At 43.0% G+C, this 24,183-nt stretch overlaps 1 protein-coding gene across 1 annotated transcript in view; it reads left to right on the top strand.

The window, feature by feature from the left end:
• OTOGL (otogelin like) overlaps window positions 1–24,183 on the top strand; it is a 1,792,821-nt gene that overhangs the window by 1,624,197 nt on the left and 144,441 nt on the right. Inside the window, exons 51-52 of the mRNA XM_069629328.1 lie at window positions 20,981–21,044; window positions 22,791–22,969. Of these exons, the coding sequence (XP_069485429.1) occupies window positions 20,981–21,044; window positions 22,791–22,969 (243 nt within the window). The remainder of the gene's footprint in view (window positions 1–20,980; window positions 21,045–22,790; window positions 22,970–24,183) is intronic.

The raw sequence follows: 24,183 nt of genomic DNA, 5'->3' as shown, positions 1-24,183 counted from the left end.
TGATATATGCACCCCTGCATTCACCCTCTCACTCAGCTTGGCGTATAACAGTTTGACTTTCTTGCTATAATTTCTCCCAAGCCATATCTCTACAACATTCGAAACAGGTACCCTCACTCCACTCTATGAAATGCTTTCACCAAATCTAAAGAAACCGTTACTTCTAGATTTCCGCCCCTCTCCTGTCATAACGTGTGCAGCAACAGCCTCATGTTCTCTCTGGCATAGCGGCCGGGCATATACCTCACTTGAGTTTTGTGCACCGAATTTAGTTATGTCTTTTCAGAGCCTGGTTGCAAGCACCTTCGCCATTATCTTGATATCTACATTAATAAGCAATATCATTCTGTAGCTGCTACAGCTTGTGACATCCCATCCTGGTTTCGGTAACACTGTTATTAAATCTCTATTAAACTCAGAATTTAGCACCCCATCACAGTCTGCTTCATTGTACACCAATGTCAGCATCTCTGCTAGCTTGTTCTCCCCCCTTTACAAAACTCTATTAAAAAGCCATCTTCCCCCAGGGCTTTATTTGCTGCAATTTCCCTTATCTCTTCCCTCACCTCCTCAACTGTGAATGTGTTCCCAAGCATCTCTGTGTCCTGCACACTTAACTGGGGGCACAGGTGGCAGGGGGTATGGCACTCATAAATCCCTCTTCTTCTTCTGTTTGATCAGGGGTGCTGCGGTCATGTATAAACACCCATAAAATCTGCCAAAGGCTTCTCTTTTGTGCCCCAGGTCTATTATGCAGTCCCCTGTGTCTGCATCTTTAATGAGCGTGAATTGTACTTGTTCTCTCTGCTTTAATTGGGCAGCTAGCAGGTGCCCCACCTTCTCCCCTTGTTCATACTGAGTCACTTTCAAATGTAATAAAGCATATTCCGCCTGTCGTGGGAACACTACATTCAGATCATACTTTACTTTCCGAAACCGGTAGCAGATTAACCATTGTTGGCTGTTCATCATAAAGATGCACCAGTCTCATCACCTCTTTTTCCAGCTTCTCCTGTCGTTCCCTACTTTCCCACTTCTCCTTTGTGCCCTTTTGCATCAAAAGACCTCTTAGGTATGCCTTCCCTGCTGCCCATAGCCTGCCCACCTTGGCCACTGAGCCGGTTCGTACAGAAATAGTCTTTTATCATCTGCTGAAGCGCCAGCTTTCCCCCCGATGCTTGATCGCACCTACATTCATCCTCCATTTCCTCGCCCGTGGTCTCCACATTGCCATATCCGATACTATCATCACCACCTCATGATCCGAGACGCCACCAGATATGATCTCGCACTGCATTATTTTCGGCAGTACCTGCCTCGACAGCATAAAGTAGTCGATTTGTATTCTCATGCCGTGAACACACAATGTGAACGTAAATTCCCTTCCTTTTGTATTTGATAGCCCCCAGGGATTGCATAGTCCATAATCTGCCATCATATGTGTTCGACGCTCCTTATCTTTTTTATATCCACCATTGAGTCTTTCTGACGTATCTGCAAAGGGGTCTGTGGTCAGATTCCAGTCTCCTCCTATCAACATGTGTACCTCCCACACCCACCATCGCTAGCTCCTTATATAAATCCACATGGAATGTCTATTTGCTGGCTGTCTATGCATAAATGAAGCTAATGATGACCTTTTCGCACCCTACTTGTGCCTTAATTATCACATATCTGCCTTCTGTGTCTGTCCACACCTTGGTTATCCTCATTGGGAGACTTTTAAGCATGAGGATGGCCACTCAACATTTCTTCCCCTTCCCCATGCAACTATGTCTTACCCAGTCTTGTGCAGATTTTCTGCCTCCTGCCCACTAAGGTGCGTTTCTTTTATGAGGGCAATGTCTGTTTTCTTGGCAGCTGCATCCAGTAAAAAGTTTCTTTCACTTAATATAGCGTCGCAACCCATTAACATTCAATGAAAAGACCCTCAACTCTTTACCCATCTGAGCCCCCACCTATAGGGTTGCCCCCTGTGGTGCCTTTATATACCTGTATATCACTTACACCCCACCCACTGCTACCTGTATCCCATTGCATGTCCGCTCAACAACCCGCAACAGTGCAGACCAGACAACGTTTAACCTAAAAGAGAAAGCAACAACCCGCCATTGAACAGCCCAGTGGTCCCTGCCGCCCTCCCTCTTTGCCCCCCTCCTCCCACGACAGACCACCGGATAACACACCTGCTCCGTATCCCCATCATCACTTATCGGTGCAGTGACAAGCCCGTCTTCCTGGCTCCACCAGCCCAGTGGTCTTCACCCCCCTTCCTGATGTATAATTCAACAGTCTTTGTGAGTGTATTCCCACATGGATCTTAAACCCCATTCAATCTTCCGCTCACCGGTGTTAGTACATTGTTCCAGTCTCAATGTCTCTTTTGACCATGATGTAGCGTGCCATTCACCATCCCGCCATTGTCACAGGTATTCCTCTGGTCTATCCAGTGACCTTTACATGTCATTTCTCATCAAGACTGGTTCTTCCGCGGGGATCTGGGTTTGTCTTGCACTTTGTCTGGAAGCATTCCTTCCCCCGCTTGTTCTTTTTCATCCAGCAGCTTAAGCCTCATACCTTGGTTCCTATCCAGCATATTCTCTTTCCTTCTCCCTTGCTTCTTGTCCTGCTTGCACCCTTTATCTCTCTCCTGTGAACAATCCTGCAGATCACTCACTGAAACCCTGTCTCAAGTCTCCTCCCAGATGCCTGGGGAAAGCAGATGCTTCCTGATACCAACCCTGGAGGTGGTGTACTGCGGGAGGATCACCTCGGTGGAGACAGGGCCCAGGGTGGTGAGGAGATTCCGTGGGATGAGGCACAGTATTTTTCCTCTAACAGGAAGATTATTCCCAATGTACCTAAAGAGATAATGGCCTATTTCCATTTTAATATCTATCCACCTCATATTAAATCTAAGATTGTGAACTCTAAGGTTATAAAATCAAAGCACGCTATGCCAAGAGAAAGATCCCTTTTGGTATCCCAAACTAAATATCCTCCTGAAGCCCAAGGATGCAAAGAAAGGATTATGGAAATGTTGTCTTTTTTTTTAAACCATCTTCCTCTGTAAAAGCCTAATTGCACAGCCCCTCTGTTAAAAACCTTAAGGGAATTAAATCTACCCTTCCAAGTAATTCTGAAGTAGAAAAAACTTTGTTGAAAGGGACTGTATAGCCCAGAATCCTAAAGGTACTGAGACGAGGAACAGGGCTGAAGAGGTATTCAGATGTAGTAGTCAGGCAATTAAGCTTAGTAGACATTGCAGTAGTCAGGCAATTAAGGCTAACAGCCTCCTCCTGAAGCCTATTGACAAACCTGTGAGGCATAAAAGGCCCCAGCAGGAAAGCAGGAGTAGATGGAGCTTGAACAGGAGTTGGAAGGCTGGCAGTAGTAGTAGCAGGAGAAGGACGAGGCTGGCAAGTCACAAGGAAGTGGGAGTACCGAAGGGATGCCAGAAGGCAGAGACAGCAGATTTCGTCTGCAAGTTCTGAGACAGCCCTGTTCGTGCAAAACCTAAATTGCAGAAGCTGCACAGAAGAAGATGCGCTGGAGGCTGAGTTTTCTCCATGGGAGCCGAGTTGTTGTGATTTCAATGCTGTTACCGTGCTGGAGCTCAAGGCTAGAAGCAGAAGGCAAGCCAAGGGTCTGGGGAAAAAAGGAATCTCCCAATTGAAGTGGCCAGACCAGAGACACCTGTGTTGGAGAAGGGTGTGTGTCCCAAGTGCCCCAGAAGTAGTAGCAGTGATTGATGAAGTCGGGGAAGCAAAGCAAACCACAAAAGCAGTATCGCTGAAGCCAGGTGAGTGAAGTACAGCATTCAGATACACTTCCCGAGCCTTGCCGGTAACTGTAGCCAGCTCCTAATGGACTTGCGTAATATTTAAAGCGAGCAGAAGCTGTTTGATATACTTGAAGATCAGTTAACAATGGAATTGTAACACTTGCGTTCATAGTAAAAGCTTTAACACTCGTGTGAGAAACCAAAAGTGTTTAAACCCATTGTTGAACCTTGTAAAATCTGTTACTGACTAATGGGGTGGGCACGTGTCTTTAATGAAAGGGAGGAACGTTTGTCAGGCCATTACCGAATGCCGAACATTTAAGTCTTACAAGTTACAAGTAACTAAGAGTGAAATCTACATCAAAGGAAGGTCGTTTGTGTCCAATTGTGCTTCCCGAAGGAAATCAGAGCTGCATCCTTTAACATTACATGGGAATACAATTCTCTTCACATTTTAAACTGCTTTCGCTTAAACGACTGAATCCTATAGTGTATCCAGGATTGACATTCTTTCCAAATCCAAGAAGTAAAGAAAAAAATAGGTAACAGTAGAACAAGCATTACCCAGGCCAAGAGGCAAACCATTTTCATAGTACAACCATTCTTTTAAGAATAAAAAAAAATCTATCCACCTATGGTGTGATGTTTTTAAATGTCAGGCGGCCTAAGCTGCAAGTGTGGCATTGTTACCTGAAGCCAAAAGAGTGCCCCCTATGGATTCTGGGTAATTACCTGGCAGAAAAGGTGTGAGTAAAATGGGTGAAAGGGAGCTAAATGCTTGTGAAGTAGACACAGACGTAGATTACAACATGTGGTGCAAAAGACTGCTGCAGCTGAAAAGCAGTGAGTCTTGTGGGCAAAAGCAGGTTGTTCTTGCGTCAGTCAGACAGACGGAAGACGTTTTTAGGAAGTTATTAAAAGGAAGAGTGCCTTGCCTACCTGAAGAGGTCGAAGTGTCTTGTCAATACTTGCATAATAACTTAAAAGTATGAAGCAGTGGTAGTAGTTCTTGAACTGTGTTGGTATACTAAGTTGTCAGCGGATGTCACATCGAAGTAGCAGCATGCTGTGAGACAAAGGTGACTGTTCTCAAAGTAACAACATTAGAAGGGTGGTTGTTGAAAGGGAAGCAGCACTCCAAAGAAAAGAATCCTGACAAATATACTTAATGTACTGAAGAAGTCCTAACCAAATGTAAAGTTGCTGCAGAAGAAGTCCTAAAGAATGGTGTTTTATTGTCATTGAGAAAATATTGCACTTTCTTTTGAACTGTGACAAACTATCTTGTCGAAGAGATCATTTATTATAATAGCCAGGATTACCATTGGTGCTATTTTCTGTCGTGGAAATTGGAAGGGGATCTTTTCATCCAGGAACAAAAAATTGTTGGGAGTAGCGGCAGAGTAGCAGTCTTGCCAGCACTACTCGACTACTCTTCACTTTGAAGTAAATTGTCCTGTTTCTACTGCAACCAGGGGGAGGAACTGCTTAAAACCCATTTTCAGCTGCGCAGCAGCTGTGGAGTAGCGGCAGAGTAGCAGTCTTGACAGTCTATGGCTGCTATGGATGGTGTCCAGACATTTGGTCGACTGAAAACTGGTCGAAAGACATTTGGTCGATGCAATTTCGTCGAAAACCAAATGGTCGAATGTTTTTTTTTAATTATATATTTATTTTTCGGGTTTTTGTTTTAAAAAAAAAAGTGTTTTTTAGGAAAAAAAAGGGGGTTGAAAATAAAAAAAATAAAAAATTCGACCATTTGGTTTTCGACCAAATTGGTTCGACCATTTGTCTGGTCGACCAATTTATTTCGACCAAATGTCTGGTAACAGCTATGGATGATACAGACGTCAACGCCTACAAACTTGCTAGCGAAGAAGAGGGCCGCTGTCTGTGAAGCTCACGCAGTCGTCGGGAAGAAAATGGAGACCCAGGGAACATAAATAAAACAATTCAAACATCAAGCTTTCTTGGCACCCTCTTGCAGCCCATCAAGGCGACTCCTACGAGGGTGAAAATGGACGCGGGAGTCCCAACAGGTAAAGACCCCGTCCGTTCACTATCACAAGCTATTGTAAAACCAGCATGTTTCCTTGCTGGGACTCTTGTTGGTGCTGAAAATCCCGAAAAAGATGGGTCTCATCCACCTATTGGAAAGACTTGTTTCAACAAAAGCGACAATAATACAAACAGCACAAATAAAGCCGTGCAGCTCGAAGAAACAACATGCTTGAACCTCGAAGTTGCTGGTCAAGAACATCTACTTGTCCACCCAAAACCCAAGTTCTTACCTTGGAGTGGCTCGTCCGAGACGGCAGCTGAAGGTGAGGCGGGTCTACCTTGAGGTCCCAAAAACGACGCAACGGCAAAGGAAGCTAAACAAGCGTATGAACACACACTAGAAAAAATAAAAACTTCTAATGTATACAAAACTGCACCTTGCAGCCCCACTGTGCACAAAGACAGTGGTGTGAAGTCAGGGGAGAAACTGAAAACAACAGCTTCTCTTCTAAACAACAACACAAAAACGAAAGTAAATGAGAACAACGAAAAATGTATGGCAAATCAAAAGCAAACACTAACAATGGGGCAAGAGCCGGAGAAAATTCTCGTAGAAGTGCAGATTGAGGTCCACGCTTCAGAGATCAGCTTAAGCCCTTTGCAAATGGAAGAACTTATACTACCAAATTCATATACGGGCGATAAGGAAAAAATAAAACTGCCAGAGGGAGACAACAAGATCAAAAATAATCATGAAGGAGGGGTTGGCAAAACCCTTCTTCTCTGGACACCAAAGCAAGCGAAAACAATAAAAGTAACAAAGAAGCAGCAGAGAAAAACTTCAGGCAACAACACTTGGAAAAACAAGCGACTATGGCCAACACATCAGAAGGAACAACATTAAAAAAGAAAAAAGAGGTAAACCCAGTCTACCAAATAGAAACTTGAAGAAACTACTGCAATGGGACCACCAAAAAATTGAGAATACTCGAAAACACAGAAGGATTATTTTTCTAAAACCATCACACTCAAATTCACTGAAAGATCTCTCAGACGCAGAAATTCTTGAAGCAGTGCAGGAGAACCCAGCTTTTATAAAAAATGTAAAATGAAAGGCTACATTATCCAATGAAACAACAAGTATAAATAAGAAGCTACAATTGAGCATACCTGAAACTCCCACAAGATGACCATTTGGTAAACCCCCATCATCACTTAGTGTCATGCCCAAACATACCTCACAAGACAGTTCGACCAGTAACATCCGAAGTGGACAAAGTCCTGCAATGGAGGAGGACCCTGTAGTAAATGCCAAGTACTAGAAGACTCAATCGACCTAAGCTTAAGCCCGTCGGTAGGAAGATCCCTGAAGTCATATCTAGGCTCAAGAGAACCTTACATAACTGATAGCTCATGTTGGACTAACGAGCAAGAAGAAAGAGGGAAAACGAGCAAAGACCAACGTGCAGCTCGCTTTGAAACTGGTCCAACAAAAAGTAAAAACGGAGCAAATTTTCAGCCTTCTGTTAGAGAGTTTGCACCCCAGCTTTTAAAATCTCCAATTAGGAATAGAAGACTGAGTGAACTACCAGTGACAGCAAGTAAAGACACACCGACAAAAAACCTGACCTCTTTTCAATTATGTCAGCAGTTACCATAGCCCTAGCCCCTTTCAGCTAATTTTATGAGGCGCTAAACGACACATTGAAAGACCATACCATGATCTCTGCGATGATGCATACCAAACTAATATATCTTGAAGGTGATACAACTGTATTGGATTCAAGGCTAAAGGAACAAGCTCACAAAGAGTCGCCTCTAAACACAGAAATATTGAACGAAAGGGGACAAAACAACCACACAATTAAAGAGAGCAACAGAACAACGCTTTCACTTTCAACTGGAACACAAACGGTTATTGATTTTAGACCTCAAGATCAGAATGAAAATACAAAAAAAACAAAACAAAAAAAAATTGACCAAACGACGGAAATGAGTACAAACCTACTGAACATCTCATTCACATGTTTATCGAGTCCAGAAACAGCAAAGGAAGAAAATAGTAAAAAAACATCTCATTTTGGGTTCTCAAAAAAGCAACAGAGAACCTTGTAAATTCAAAAAAACAGTTTACTCAAACAATTGTGTGACACATAGATTTCACGCTGACTGTGGCTTCAAGGCAACAATACAATAGCTCAGGAAACTTTCTACCGAAAATACAAACAAGGACTTTGCCATCTTCTAACAACCAAGATCAAAATACAGAGAAGAACCAGACAAAGAGCTCCAGAGTCTACCTTTGAGAAGCATGCCAGACCTGGGACCAAAAGGCGCTGAAAGACCAGATAAAAAATCTGTCCCAATACCAGCCCCCAGAAATGTACAAAGACACTCCAGTAATAAGAAATCCGACTTGGTAACTGATCATCCGAGAACAGAAGCAGCGGACAGACCTCGACCACCAGAGTCAGCAACAACTATAGAAGACTTAGAAGCAAACAACGAACTTATGAATTTAAGCCAATACCCACTGGTCGAACACAAAGAACTTATAGTTGAAACTTTGCATATGGAAAAAAGACCAACAAGCATTGAGAAAAACTTGCGAAAGCAAGGAAAATGCAAGACGCGCACGGTCGATCTAGATGACTCAGTGATCTTTTTAACACTGGAAGATAAATGCAAACAAACAGCAGCAGTGAAAAACTGGGGAACACAATTTGACGTCACTACACCAAGAAGAAGAGAGAAACAACCAAGAGAACGTGAGCACAAAGCCATACGAATAGAAATAGAGACGCTCCCAGCTGTCGCTACACAAACAATAGACCGAGGGACACAGCGAGAAGTCCACGGAGACCAGAAAAAACAAACCTGATGAAAAGACATGAGAAGACAGATAACCAAAAGACATACAACCCCAAAGATCCTACTCTGGGAAAAGTGTAGAAAATCTAAAAACGAATGAACGTTCAAAAAGGAAGAAATAAGTAACCATACATTCAAGTTGGAGCAAATACTGGACAAAGGAGAAGACCTTGTCCTATATAGAAAGACTGCTTTCAACCTACTGCATTGCATACCCAATTTCTGACTCATACAGACTGAAGATCTAAAGATAGTTGAGTCATGTGACAAGGGGCAAAAAGCTATATCTTACTTGCACATAGCTACGCCTGTGGTAAAAGCAATGCTAAGGGACGCAGTCGAAAATCTTCAGATGCTGGGGTACGACCTATTAGAAATAAGGGACAAGGAGCCCACCTTGGACTCCCAACATGGGAAAGAAAGAAAAGAGGTGAACTCATCGTCCCACAGTTCCAAAATAAATTATGAGAAAAGGAAATAACCCCACAAAAAAACAAAAGACCAAAGGTCCCTGATAAAAGACAAACCAGCCAAAAAAGAAAGCGACTTGAAAGTAAAAGATATGAAGGAAAACAACATTGGGATAAACAACAAAAAAATAAGAAGCCTGATGAAATAGTACCTCCCAGTTTGAAGAACGAGACATCCCAAATCTTCCAAGATCCCTTGGAGACTGGCGTTATGCCTCTCGGACCACTTTCGAAAATTAAAGTGACAATTGAACAAGACTCTTCTATAACATCTTTAAACAAGCTGGATCAGAAAGAAACAGCCCAATAAGAGCAAGCATGGGCTTGGATCCCAAAGGCGTTAAACCTGTGCCTAAGAAAATAGCAATGCGAGGCCTCTCTTCAACAAACGCAGTGGGAGGTGGCTTCAGAAGATCGGAAAGTAGAGCCTACGTCATTGAACCTAGTCTCCTGAAATACAAGAGGCTTTCAACATTTGACGGCCCCAAGTGATGTCGACCTGGGTTATTTCGACATACTGTGTCTCCAAGAGATATGGCTGGTAGATAAGCCCCATTTAGATGGCTACGAGGTAGCCTTTTCTCCAGCCCAAAAAGGCACAAAAGGATGACTGACTTCAGGATTTATATAAGCCATATGCTCTGGCAGCGGTATACATCTAATACAAATACTTGCATCAACACTATTCCTACTGGCAATACTTGTAAGCTGGGAATATCACAGTGAATGTGCCACCACCAAAGTAAATCATACAACAATGATCTTCTTAAACAGTTATTGGAATCCCCAGGCATTGAGTAATAAGACCTATCTTTCAATGATTGAGAAAGCCATAGATGAAGCATATATTGAACATCAAGTGAATTATATATTTATCTGCAGAGATTTGAATGCAGCATGTTGTAAAAAGAAAAGTACTCGGAAATATTTAAGAAAACCATCCCCTGCGGAGGAAAGAAGTACACAATAGTCAGAGCTCATGACATTGAGAGAATTTCACAACCTAGACATCTTATTCAACCAGATTGACTGAGTACCGACCTGGGAAAGAGAAGATGCACACGCGACGATAGAATACATTTTTGTGTTGAGCCCTTTCCTTCCACTGATAACTTCCTTCAAGGTCACAAGAACCAACTCAATTGAACATAACTTACTAACCACTACATGTAAGTTGTTCAAAAGCCAAAAACCAAAAATACTATCCCAGATTGAAAGTAACAATCAGGGAAACCGACTAAAACTGGCAGCACAAAACATCAAAAAATGTACTGTGCAGTACCAGCTAACTATAGAATCTGAGACACGGGCCAGCTAAAGCAACCAGTAGACTATCATCCCTTGCTCAGAGCATATAAGATCAAACTGAACAAACCAGGACAGCCATCAAAACCGAAAAACCACAAGTATGACCAAATCTTGGTGGAAAAAAGACGTGAATTGAGAAAAGTAAATAGAATAGATAGCGAGATGTCAAAACAATCAAACCAACAGGGAAGAGGTGGTACAAGCAATAAAGAAATAAAGAAATCCTGGATCAAAAAATATCAACTGACACTTTACCAGCAATACTCGGAAGAGATGCTTTGAATGGTGTTTGGTCGTAAACCACGCAAATTTTGGTCACTGGTGAGGTCAACAGAGAACATAACAAACTATGCACTCCAGAACAACATAGGAGAGGCCACTTGGGTGAAACATTTTTAAAGCTTTTTTAAATCCCTGACAATGAACAGCCAAAAGATGATAGACAAATCACAAACAACCTGGGATGTTCCAACTGACAGAGAGTCCATTCTCAAAGTAATTCAGAAACTAAAGTTATCAAGAGCCCCCGGCCTTGACGGGATAACAAACATTGATCTAAAAAATCTCCCAGAGGAATGGGCTTCCTTCCTGCTATCTGAAGAGATACCCACAGCAAGAGGAGTAAAACAAGGCTGCCCCCTCATCCCTGCCCTCTTCACAGAGTACTTGGGCGATTTCAAGAACTCTGAGAAAAATGTAAGCTCGTTTCCCCCAACAATTGGTCAAGTAAAAACAACACGCCTCTTGTACGCTGACGATCTGATTCTACTAGACCAGCGGCAATTGGTCTCCAAAGACAACTTGACAATCTGTCTGAATATATATAATCGAACAACTTGGAGATCAATAAAGACAAGTGGCATTTGGATGGAACTCAAATAGAAAGAATAACCAAATTTATGTACCTGGGAGTAACCTTGGATAGCAGCCACACAGAAGTAGCAATGGAGCGAGTCCTGTTTGAAAAAAACAAAAAAACTAACGTCACAAACAAGAGCAGTTGACAAAAGATTTGTCTGCTTCTCCTTGACTCCAGCAATAGACTTCTATAAAGCAAAAGTAATTCCATCCTTGACATATGGTGCTGAAGCCATGCCCTACATCCTGACAAAAATATGGCTGAAATTAGAATGCTATCTCTGGAAAAACATACTAAGATTGCCAAAATCAACCCCAATGGCCTTGATACGTAGAGAGTTAAGCTTGCAGTTCCTCTGAGGAACGATCAACCAAAACAGCATAATGCTTTTTCCTAAACACCCAGAGATACTGGGCTTGATTAACATGGAGATAACAGGAGGTTGCTGTAAAATGCTGAACATATAGGCACAAAAAAACAAGGACAAACTGGAAGGAATATGTAGCTCTGAAGATGAGCTTGTGCAGAATCTAACAAAGGTGAAAACAAAAATGGAGTGACTTGACTGGATCCAGATCTTAGAAGCAGCAGTGAAAAACAAATTGACAATCAACTTACCCATCAATACAAAAAAGATAAATCAAACTGAAGCCTATTTGAAGATGTTTCCCAACAAAGCACTCAGAAATACCTTTATAAGGGCATGTTTAAACTTCCTAAAAACTAAACAAAATTTTGGCCATAAGAGGACTCTCCACCTCAAACAAGTGCTGATAATGCAACAATCAAGAACAGATTGAAACAGTAAGACACCTTCTATTATCATGTTCAGGAACGAAAACCATCAGAATGGCTTACCTAGCCTGACATATCGCTGTATCACTGATATAGGAAGAAGACATCTGGTGGGCGAGGCTGATGAGCGGCGAAAAGACATCATGGGTGCTAGCTGTGGCCCAAACACTGCGACATATATAAGCAGAGCAGGAAAAGACTGAATCGTGAAAAATATAACGACAGACAAAGGAATGTACTGTGATAAAAAAGACTTAACAGACTGATTTAAAGCTGTTTATTGGAGCATCTTTTTACATCTTGTAAAAATCGATAATGCGATTAAAACAAGTAAATAAAAAAAATAAAACATAAAAAATAGTTGTTACCAGTGATTTTTGTTTGATGAACTGTTTGCTTTGATTTGGAACTGACAAGAAGTGGTGCAAGACTGTTCTTTTCCTTTGAACATTTGAAGTTGACTTTAAGACCTGGGGAAGGGATCTTAGCCAGGGCAGGTGAAGGTCATTGAGATATTGTTTAATATTGCTGATAGCATTATGTTGTTATAACATTTCCTTGTAGGTTTTTTTTTGTTTAGAGTGAGTGCCAGTTTACCCATGCTAGAGATTGTTCCCTTAGTCTTAAGACTAGGTAGGGAATTCCTCAGAGTAGGGCAAGCAAGGCTTTGTTTGAAAATATTTACTATAATAAAATGTCATATTTTGAGTAACCTCCAAGCAGTTGTCCACCTCACATTACTGACCCCTCACGCTCCCTTCCATTGTCTGTGCCTCTAAATCCTGCATGTAGTCCCAGAGTGCTGATGGCTCTGTGAATAGCCTTGTCTTCTGGTCCTTCGTGACAATCATTTTAGCATGCTCCAGCAGCCCATACCGCAAGTCCCATTTCCACATCGCAGGCCTCATGTTTAAAAACCTCTTGCGCAGCTCCAGTGTTTCTTTGGAGAAATCTGTAGAATGTATATCTTTTGTCCTTTCCATGTTATTGGAGATTTGGTTTTGGTGACTTGTAGTATTTTGCGAACCTGTGAATACCTTAGGACACATTCATCGGCCTAGGTGCTTGGGAGCTGCTCCTGTGCCGTCTCTGCACCCTGTGTGCCCGCTGAATCTCCAGGTCCCTGTCAAAACCCAATTGCAGCATCGTCAGCAACCAATTCTCTAGAAAAACCACTGGATCTGCTCCTTCCACCGTCTCCGGGAAGCCAAAGAAACCGAGATTACAACCTCTGCTTTGATTTTCGAGCTTGTTGTTAGCCACCCATAATTCTTCCACCTGGACATGAAAAGTGAAGTCTTTGTCTGCCACCTCCTCTACCCTTCCAACTCTATCCTCCACTTCTGTGAGCTGATCTGTAAACTTGCCCATTTCCAGCTTCACATTCAGGAATTCGCTGTGTGTTTCTTTCACTCTGGCACCTACCCCTGTCACCACCTCTGTGAGTTTGGCGAATTGCTGCAATATCAGGTCAAATTTCGTTGCCTCCTAGGACAGGCCAGTCTACTTGCTCTCTGTCTTGCTCCTAGTGCCAACCCTATACTCTTCTTACACTCTCCCTTGTGTCCACTTTCTCCCTTCTTCTTTGTGTTTAATAGTCCCTTGTTCTCTGGTTCATCACTTTTGCCTGCATTCAGTAATATGCTGCCACTCTTCACATGGCCATGCTGCCCCTTCACTGGATCTGCATTACTCGATCATGGTCTTGACTAGTCCTCTGTTAACTTCTATGCTGCTCCTTCACTCTTCCTCTCTGCCTGCCGGCTGCCAACCATCTACATTGTTATGTCTGCAGCCGCCTCACTTTCTTCATTCCCCCGTACCAGCTTGCTTGCTTGCTTGCTGGTCTGTGCGGGATCTCCACGCCATCAGAGTCCAAGCTGCTGCTTCTCCGCTCCCAGCCCCATCGGCAAGATGCACCTCCTCCCACTGCCTTGATCCACTGCAGCACACCCGCTCTCGCTGCTCCCACTTACGTGGTTTCGGCACTGCTGTGTCCTCCAGCATCTCTGATGTATCTGTCACGGCCCCACTTGTCTAACTTTGTCACCACAAGCCTCCCTTTGCCGGCAGCCCTCGGTTTTCCCAAACGCGTCCCGCTCGGCAGCCTTCTCCTGAAAACAATGCTGTGAGCCACCCGCTCTATTTTGATCCGCCGGCCCTCTGTTCTGGCCACTTTCTGCCTGCTATTACTGCATATCTATATCTGGCCTCCCTGCCCCTTCCTTTCACATTTCCACAGACAATGCGAGGGGATTGGGAGGTACTGCTCTATGTGGCCATTTTCCATGGGCGACCGTTCATACTTATAGGGGTCATATTTTTTAAATCTGCACTCTGAAATGTCAGCTTTTACATCATGGATATGCATGCCTATTAACAGCGCACGCACAATCAGTTGCGCATAATCACATTTTCCATTCATCTAATTATCAGACTTTTGTTTGCTAAGTTACACTATACAACTATATGTTTCTTCTGGTACTAAAATGGCAAGTGTTTTGCATTGCAGATTTTGGCACAATAAGGTTGTGTTTTTCGAATTCAAAATTACAAATACAGTACTCTGAAATAAGAGTTTTTTTGAATTAAAACTATTTGTGATGTTCCGCAGTAGGAGTTACGTCGCTTGTTAAAGGAATCATTGTCTAGCACCTAAAGGCAGGTGTTACTGATCACGTCTTATCTACAGCACTGTTTTTATAACAACTAAAAAGTCAAATGAATTTAGATACTGAGAATGACCAGCAAATGCACCTGCTTCAATGCGCATTATATCTCCTAAGGGTTAGATATCCAATATCCAGTCTTTGTTTCTAGACTCCAATTAAAAATCACTGTATATAGCCAATCTGTAATGCAAAGACCCCGTTAGAAAGAGTTAAAACAGAGACGAGAGCAACAGATTAAAAGTGCATAAAAATCTGCTCCATACAAATCCGCTCCAACATACCTGGATTAATTTACCTGGCACATGCCTTCATCTTTAAAGAGGAAAAGGGTACTTGAATAAGATAATATCCCATTTTATCTCATGGTATCTGTTCTCCTTAGGTCAAACAACCAACCGACACATTTCTGGGGGCAACAAAAAGTATTACTATTTTACTGCCCTCAAAGCAGTGACTGGCAGACTTTCCCTTAAGTCTATACGATTCTGCCGGGTGCAATGAAAGTACACCATTCAGAGCCGTGATTCCCCAATATGGAAAACGGCAAATGGATCTTTATTTGAAAAGTTTGGTGTCCAACCTAAACATGCACCTTCACTGGTAGTCACGGTCCGAAAAACGAGGTGAGATGCCTGTCATAATCTGTGCTGTGATTGATTATGGCTATGAGGGTTGTGATGGCGGTGATGTCACTAACATTCCAGATGGAGTGTTGGTGTGATGATGTAACTGGGACTCTTGGTGGAATGTTGATGTATGTTTGGAGTTCTACTGGTGTCAGTTGGACCTAAGCTGCTGGGCTAGATGGATGTCCCAGTGCTTTCTCTACTTAATAACTAAGAGAATAAACCTACATGTAAACTACTTACCTTCTGGTGTTCTTGATTGGTGAAGGAGGCATAGTTTATATCACTGGCGACGAGGATGGTCCTGCTGGGAAGGGGCAGTAGGTGAGAAGCACTGCCTTCCAGGTTGACATCCATCTATCCATCAAGCAGAAATAAGTTGCTGGCCGGGCCGTGCAATGAAGGTCCAGGCCAGGATCCAGGTCGGGGATTCTGAGAGTTCACTGTAAGCAGTGACAGAGGCAGTGGTAGGGCCTAACAACGGGGGCCCTGTGAGTTCTGAGGCAGAGCTGAGAAGAATTGGTTGCAGTCCCAGGACGATTTGGGATTTGTACCGAGGAGCGGAGGAGGAGCTGTCCATTGTCAGGTGCCGCCGGGGCTGACGTGGCCCATTGCCTGGAGCAGCCGGCAATTCGTGTACTCTGGTGGGGCTGTCCAGAGTCTGACGGAGCGCTTAATGGCTGGTAGGCGCTCTGCAGGTGAGCCGGAGGTCCTGCACTTAGGTTGGTACAGGACTGGAAATGGGCCAGTGAAAGTTGCTGGCGGGCGCTCTGCGTTGGAACCGGAGAACGGTGGTGCAGCAGTTGCTGAGACTCAGGTTGCCCCAATGTGTTGGATGGGTATGGTGGGTGCTAAAGGGGTCCCAGTTGCGGTGGCCGGGCGGCGCCGTATTAATGTGAGCATTTCTGCTCTGGGTAGGAGCGCAGAGGCTACCGGACAAAGCGCTCTGCGAGCTGTTATTGAACATAGAGAAACAATGGAGCGCCGAACTGCAGGCGTGAGGCTGGCTGAAGCAACGGGTCCAGGCAGCGATGTTGCTTTCATGGTGTCGGGAGCAGCTATGATGACATCGGGTGCAGGAGGGCCGATGCTGATTGGAGGAGGACTCGCGTTTGGACTGGCATTCCAGCAACATCAGCTGGAACGCAACGTTGAATGCCTCTCTGGCGTGTGTTTGAAACGCAACATTCTTCATGAGGATTACGCCGGTGCTGGATGTGGGAGCCATTGTGTTTCGGAAATGCTCAGCTGTTGGAGTGGGACATTTGCCAGAGTTTCGTGCTCCACAAATAGTCCGGGCAGTAATGAATTAAGTGACTTTTTGGCACAATTGGAGGGAGTGGATGGCATTGATGTGAGAAGTCATTTGTTACTGGAAATGGAGGGAAGCTCGGTGATCGTGTCTGGATTTATGGATGTCTACAGTGTGTGCGCTGGAAGACGGTGGATGCCACTTACAGGTGATTTCACCAGAAGGCTGGCAAGGTGGCGGGCGCTGGGTCCGGACCAATGGGGAATAAGTAACGTGATGAAGGATCTGACAAGTCACTAAATAGAGGTACGTGTTTGGAGAGGCCGGTTTTATTGGTTAATGCTGTTTGTATTTACATTGTGGCCTCTGGGTTTAGTACAATTTGGGTTTGGGTCCTGGGTTGATGTTAGCAGTTTATGGCCTGTCATTTATGTACTGATGTTGTGTTTATGTATGTGGCCTGCTGTTAGGACATGTCTTTGGGTTCTCACTATGGACTCGTGGGTGTGGGGTCCATGGGACATTGTAATATTGTTCATGCAATGTTTTCTTTGCAGGTTGGCTGAAGTGGACATGTGGGTGGGGGTATGGCGCAGGGACTTTAGCGCCATGTCACTTGCATCCATTTTTGCATTCACAATTACTTGCCATGCATTTTGTGTTTTGCACTTCAGGGACATGTTGGGATTTGGCGCAGGGTTTTTAGCGCCATGGACTTGATCTGGGTATCGCTTACTGTGGGTTTTACATGTTGTCCTGCAGTGTTTTTTTTGTTGTGTTCGTAGGGGCATTTCCCCTGGTTATGTGTGGATGATGCCAGTACTTTTAGGGGCAGTGAGGTGCTGTCGGGTCATTTTTGGGGGCAGTGAGGTTCTTTCACTGCATGCACATGCTGGGATTGGTGCAGGGATGGGCGCAGAGGATTTGCATTTAAGTTGTGCATTTCATGGATATTTGGGGGTGGCGCAAGAACTTTGACGCCATGACGTTATTTTAAATGATTTTCTTGGGATTTATATGTTGTCCTGTGTGTGTGTTCTGTGGGTTGTTGGTTGTAGGGGCATGTCACCTGGTTATGTGTGGATGATCTGGTGTTTAAGGGGTAGTGAGGTGCTGCCTGGCAATTTAAAGTGATTGTGAGGTGCTGCCTAGGGTTTTAGAGCGGTAGTGAGGGGCTGCATAGAAATCATATGTGGAATGCTGCCTGGAATGTTTTAAAGAGGTAGTGAGGTGCCATTTAGGGTTTTAAAGGGGTAGTGAAGTGCTGCCTGGCAATTTAAAGTGGTAGTGAGGTGCTGCCTGGTTAAATTAAAGGGTGGTTAGGTGCTGGTTATTTTAAAGGGCAGTGTGGTGCTGTCTGTCGTTTTTCAGGGAATGGGAGGTGCTGTCTGGTTGTTTTTAGGGGCAGTGAGATGTTGCATGCTGTTCTAGGGACAGTGAGGTACTGTCTGGTCGTTTTAGGGGCAGTGTGGTGCTGTCTGGTGTTTTTAGGGACAGTCAAGTGCTGTTTGGGTGTTTTTAGGGACAGTGAGGTCCTGTCTGGTCGTTTTAGGGGCAGTGTGGTGCTGTCTGGTTATTTTCTGGTGTATTTAGGGACAGTGAGGTGTTGTTTGGTTGTTTTAGGGTCATATGCGAGTGTGCCCTGGTTGCTTAAGAGTTTAGTGAGGTGCTGTCTGGTTGTGTTCTGGTGTGTTTTGGGTGTTTTGGGGACAGTCAGGTGCTGTTTGGTGTGTTGGGACAGTGAGGTGCTGTCTGGTCTTTGTAGGGATAGTGCGGTTTTGTTTGGTTGTTTTAGGGGCAGTGAGGTGCTGTCTGGTGTTTTTAGGGACAGTCAGGTGCTGTGTGGTGTGTGGGACAGTGGGGTGCTGTCTGGTAGTTTGTAGGGGCAGTGAGGTGCTGTCTGGTGTTTGTAGGGATGGTTTTAGGTTTATGGAGGTGCTGTTTGGTTGTTTTTAGGGGCAGTGAGGTGCTGTCTGGTTGTGTTCTGGTGTTTTAGGGACAGTCCGGTGCTGTTTGGTGTGTTGGAACAGTGAGGTGCTGTCTGGTCGTTTGTAGGGGCAGTTGGGAGCTATCTGGTGTTGTTAGGGACTGTGAGGTGCAGTCTGGTTGTTTTAGGGGCAGTGAGGTGTGGTCTGGTGTTTGTAGGGATAGTGAGGTGTTATCGAGATGCGGTCCATATGCTGTTAGGTGGGGTAGCGAGGTGTTGTGTTGGTTTTAGGTTTATTGATGTGCTGTCCGGTCTTTGTAGGGATAGTGAGATGTTGTTTTGTTGTTTTAGGGGCAGTGAGGTGCTGTCTGGTGTTTTTTAGGGACAGCCAAGTGCTGTTTGGTGTGTTGGGACAGTTAGGTGCTGTTTGGTCGTTTGTAGGGGCAGTTGGGAGCTGTCTGGTGTTGTTAGGGACTGTGAGGTGCAGTCTGGTTGTTTCTGGTTGTGTTCTGGTGTTTTAGGGACAGTCAGGTGCTGTTTGGTGTGTTGGGACAGTGAGGTGATGTCTGGTCGTTTGTAGGGGCAGTTGGGAGCTGTCTGGTGTTGTTAGGGACTGTGAGGTGCAGTCTGGTTGTTTTAGGGGCAGTAAGGTGCGGTCTGGTGTTTGTAGGCATAGTGAGGTGTTGTCGAGATGCGGTCCATATGTGGTTAGGTGGGGTAGCAAGGTGTTGTGTTGGTTTTAGGTTTATTGAGGTGCTGTCTGGTGTTCTAAGGGACTGTGAGGTGCGGTCTGGTTGTTTCTAGTGTTTTAGGGACAGTCAGGTGTTGTTTGGTTGTTGGTTGGGCAGTGAGGTACTGTTGTTGATTTAAGGTTTATTTAGGTGCTGTCTAGGGCCCGGTTAGGGGTAGTTAGTGTTGCCATTGCTGTACTTAACGGGTTTTGAGGTGCTGTCTATGTTTTGGGTAAGGGCAGCTAGGTGCTGTCTGGTCATTCAAGGGGCAGTGAAGAGATGTTTGGTACTTTTAAGGGGCAGGGTAGTGCTGCCTGTGTCTAGGTTAAGGGGCAGCCAGATGATGTTTGGTCATGAGTTTTATTTTTGGGTTCCTACCATGGGTCTAGTTGGTGTTATTGAAGAGAGGGGCAATTGTCATAATCTGTGCTGTGATTGAATATGGCTATGAGTGTTGTGTTGGTTGAAGAGAGGGACATATGTCATAACCTGTGCTGTGATTGATTATGGCTATGAGTGTTGTGATGGCGGTGATGTCACTAACATTCCAGGTGGAGTGTTGGTGTGATGATGTCACTGGGACTCTTGGTGGAATGTTGATGTATGTTTGGAGTTCTACTGGTGTCAGTTGGACCTAAGCTGCTGGGCTAGATGGATGTCCCAGTGCTTTCTCTACTTAATAACTAAGAGAATAAACCTACATGTAAACTACTTACCTTCTGGTGTTCTTGATTGGTGAAGGAGGCATAGTTTATATCAATGCCCTTCACCTTATGTGAAATAAAAAGTAAAAGGGAGAAAAGTGACCGACTTGTTACCATGATTAATAATACTTGATTAGTTCACCATTGGTGCACCTTCATATTCCCCAAATCCCCTGACGCTGTGAGACCTCGATCCAAGAAGACTACGATATGTCCGTTATCTATTTGCTACCATACATTAAATGGCTTTTTGAAGGCATCTTCCCATGAAATGGGGCCGCATTTGTTTATTGTAGGGCAATTTGGCACACCCTGCTGGTGAGGACTTAGACGGCTACCTTGTATGTTGAACAGAACCTGCCTCTATGATTGCCATTTCCCCATTACAATCAACATATTATGCAAATCAAGGCTGAACCGAGTGAGCAATCTGCTTTCAGACAGTTATCAAGTCAGCATCAAGCTCGTCCCTTGACATTGCATCATTTCATAAAAATGCTCCCTCACAGGCTAGAATATTTGATAAAGACCTTGCAGCCATGTGCAATCCTATTAATGCAGATGTGTCTCACATGTGTTAAGTGTCTGATATTGTCCAGTTATTCACATTAGACTGGATAGCTTTCTGGGCAATTGTGAAGATGATTGTCTGACATGGTCACTGGCCCCCTAGATAATCTAGCACAATAGTTACAAATTGGCATGATTCATTGTGATTCCCAAAGGAAGCTTGGAAAGGGGAATTATAACAAGTCAACTAAGTTCAGTGTTGCTCTCTGTCCACCGCACAAACATTGCTGATCCTTAGTCCCACAAGTGAAAATAGGTAAGCAGGAATTCCAAATCACTCTTATAGCTGGTGTGCTACCAATTTCCTACTTACATTTTTCATAGAATGCGTCTGTAAAGTTAATTCTGTCAAATTAGTTGTCCACGGTAGCAAAATGTTTGAAATAACACATTCATTTGTGATCATACAGGGAGAAGTCCTAAAGCCAAGTCCTTACTTCAGCAGTGTTTGCGGATGCTCTCTCTACTTATGTGGTAATCACTTTTTTAATCATCTGCTTGGGAGATAATGCATGCATTGTCCTTTACTTTTCAAATGTACACTGCCTATTTTCAATTTCATGAAAAAGTTTTCTGACAGATTTGCATGTTCCTAACTATTCAATATTTTTTAGCACCCCCTTAGATTGTATAAAAATGAAATTTTAATTGATCGTTATCCTAGTTGAAGGATGAATACGTTTGAAGGTTCTAATACAATACTAAGAAAACATTCCGTTTGTGGTACAAGTTATTAAATCATAAAATCAAATCCAGCTACTGCTACAGAAAATGATCCGCTGATATCGTCCAAAAACCAGGTTTTCAACTCTGGGCCCCAATTAAAGAAAAGTGTACATTGCACAGAGGGGGTTGCCATAATGTACATTACTGTGCACTTGGATTCCCCCTCAATGCAAATCATTTTCCTCGTGCATTACAAGGAAAGGTTTTACGGCCTGACCGATCCAGGCTAACACTGTTTTTGTACTTTACAATGTAAAAAGTGTTAATGCCTCCAAGCATTTATGCAATGCAGAAGTCATTTGAGGCCATTTTCCAGGAGCTCGTAAATTGCAGGGATGCCACCTGTTATGTTTGCATGTTTGCACTTAGGATCGAAAAGGTCCGTTCTTTGCAATGTTCATTATTTGCAAAGAAGGTGTAAGAGTAGATGGAGTGGCCTTTATGCCTTGTTTTCGCACTTCGTAATGCAAATTGTGTAAATACTCCCTTCCATTTACAAATGCCAGGCGGCATTTATAAGGAATTCTTATGAAATCTGCTTACTTTTACCAGGTGTAAAAAACAGGCAGATGGGGTAGAATTCCAATGCATTATTACCAGAATAAAAAAACAGATGCTGAAAGTAATACATGCAGGTTTTTATGGTGTAGTGGATGGAGTTGGCAGAATTGTAATTGCACTCCACCCCCCCCCCCGTCAGTCATACCAATAAGAGAAAATATGATGTGATGTAAAGCAAATAATAACCTTTTATACATGATTTTTATGTTACTCCACGAGGAAAAGGACCCCACTGGAATCTGCTTGTTTTTGCAGATGCTAAAAGCTTGCAGATTCCAGAGGAATTCAAATGGGTTTCTACCTGCGTGAAAATGTCTCGCTTAGCACTCTGGAGCATGAACATGGGTCCCATAATTAAAAATCAAAAGTAAAATTGCCACCATGGGAAACAAAAGGGACCGCCTTCAAAAATCAAAGGGGTCCCTTTCTATTTTTATCAACAATAGGAAGGCTTACAGCCACCATTGTAAGGAACCAACAGGAGCAATCACTAGGGCTGGAATGCAGGCAAGCAAAAAGAAGATCCACAAAGGTCCACAGACCCCTTCATATTGCTTAGAACTGTGGCAAAATACCAACAGTTATTATTTGCATTGCAAGCATCTTGATCGTTTCAGACATTCACGTTTTAATAGGTGTTAGGACACACCAATGTTTTGTGAACAATATTTGGATATGTCCAAAAACATAAGTTGTTCAACATATTATTCATCACATAAAACAATGTAATGTAAATAGCCTGACTATGTAAATCAAAATACTGTCTTGCATGGCAGTTGTGTGATTAATGCAATGCATGTCATTTATTATTTCTTGTAGGAAGTTCACATTTCACTTTTCTTTAGAATAGTATATTTTGTGAATTAAAAGCTGTTTTATTCATAAAGTGCAAAACTTTAATGTTACCACACATTTGTATTTTTAATTTATTAGAAAAGAACGATGTCTGTGTGTTTGAGGAAGTAACAATCCTTAATCCTGGCCAATCCATGATTCAGTATTTGGATGGCGATCTTTGCTATACTGTACAGTGCTTGGAAGAAATGGACCACACCACTGGTTTTCATGCAATTAATATTTCTACTATCAACTGCACCCATGGGTGTGAATCCGTAAGTAGCAATGAATGAGCAACATAGTTTGGTAATTGTTACCCAGCATTGTTATATGTTATTTTTCGTACATGCAATGTTTATTTAGCACATATTTGAATTCAGTGATCTCGGGGGTAGTTAGATGGTCCCTGTTAAGGCCCAATCCCCTTCCAGTTTCCGTGACACTGGAAATAGGAAGATTTTGCTTGCACTGAAAGCCTTTGTTTTCTGCAGTACATATCCTGTGTCTGTATCATAAATGAGGCTATAAGGATATGTTAAGTCTTTCATCCTTCTTTCGTGTAACAATATGTCAATAATTACTATTTATATTTTGCCCTCACTATGGTGGGACTCATGCCGGGAAGGGGCACTATTTCTGGGATCTTTAGTCACTGTCTACCTATGTTTATTTTTGTCTTTGCTATTTTCTTATATGTAGTCTGTTATCTTTTTCAATCATATTGTATGACACTCTTCCTTTGCAACAATGCTTTGACAATCTCCAGAAAAGAAGAGGAAGTATGTCTAAGTCATTGCAGAATCTCGTTTACAAGACGGTAACCCATACTATGGGGCATAACTAAAATACACAAAAGTATTTCTATTGGCAAAATTAGTCTCCGAACTTAAAAGAAATAGTTTCATTCATTTTTAACTTACTTGACAGTTCATTAAATGTTACAGGGTGAGTAGACTAGTGTATATTCAATATGCAGAAAATAAACCAAGTAACCTCTAATTATGCAAATGTCATTATTGATTATAACATTTGTCTGTCTTTCAAACCTATGGTGAGCTTCTTCAGGTCTGTTTTAGCTATTAATTCACTTCACAAAACTCCAACGTTCACCATTTTAACCCATTCAACTTAGTACATTTTGCTATATACAATATACCATTATTTACTAACTGAAAAACAACACAAAACAGAAAAATATGGAGAATTACTCCTAAAGATGTTTGTATAGATATATAACAACACCACAAAATACATCTAACAATGTAATAAAAGGCCCAGTTGTATGTTGGTCCCTGTATGTTTTTCCGATGCAGTAGCTTCGCCTGTTGTCTCCGCTAGAGGGAGCTGTAGGTTTAGGATTGATAGTGGTCCTATTGTGTCAATGAAAACCTGCACTTTGGCCCACATACACAGTTCTGTACACTAGTATTTTATAATTAATGTACAGTAATAGGAAAAATATAAAATGGAAATAAAACATGTTGCAAAA

This window comes from Ambystoma mexicanum, chromosome 12, assembly GCF_040938575.1.
Source record: "Ambystoma mexicanum isolate Mex_15411 chromosome 12, UKY_AmexF1_1, whole genome shotgun sequence".
NCBI classification, from domain to species: domain Eukaryota; kingdom Metazoa; phylum Chordata; class Amphibia; order Caudata; family Ambystomatidae; genus Ambystoma; species Ambystoma mexicanum.
The sequence above is the reverse complement of the archived record's forward strand: the minus strand, read 5'-3'. Positions and strand labels throughout refer to the sequence as shown.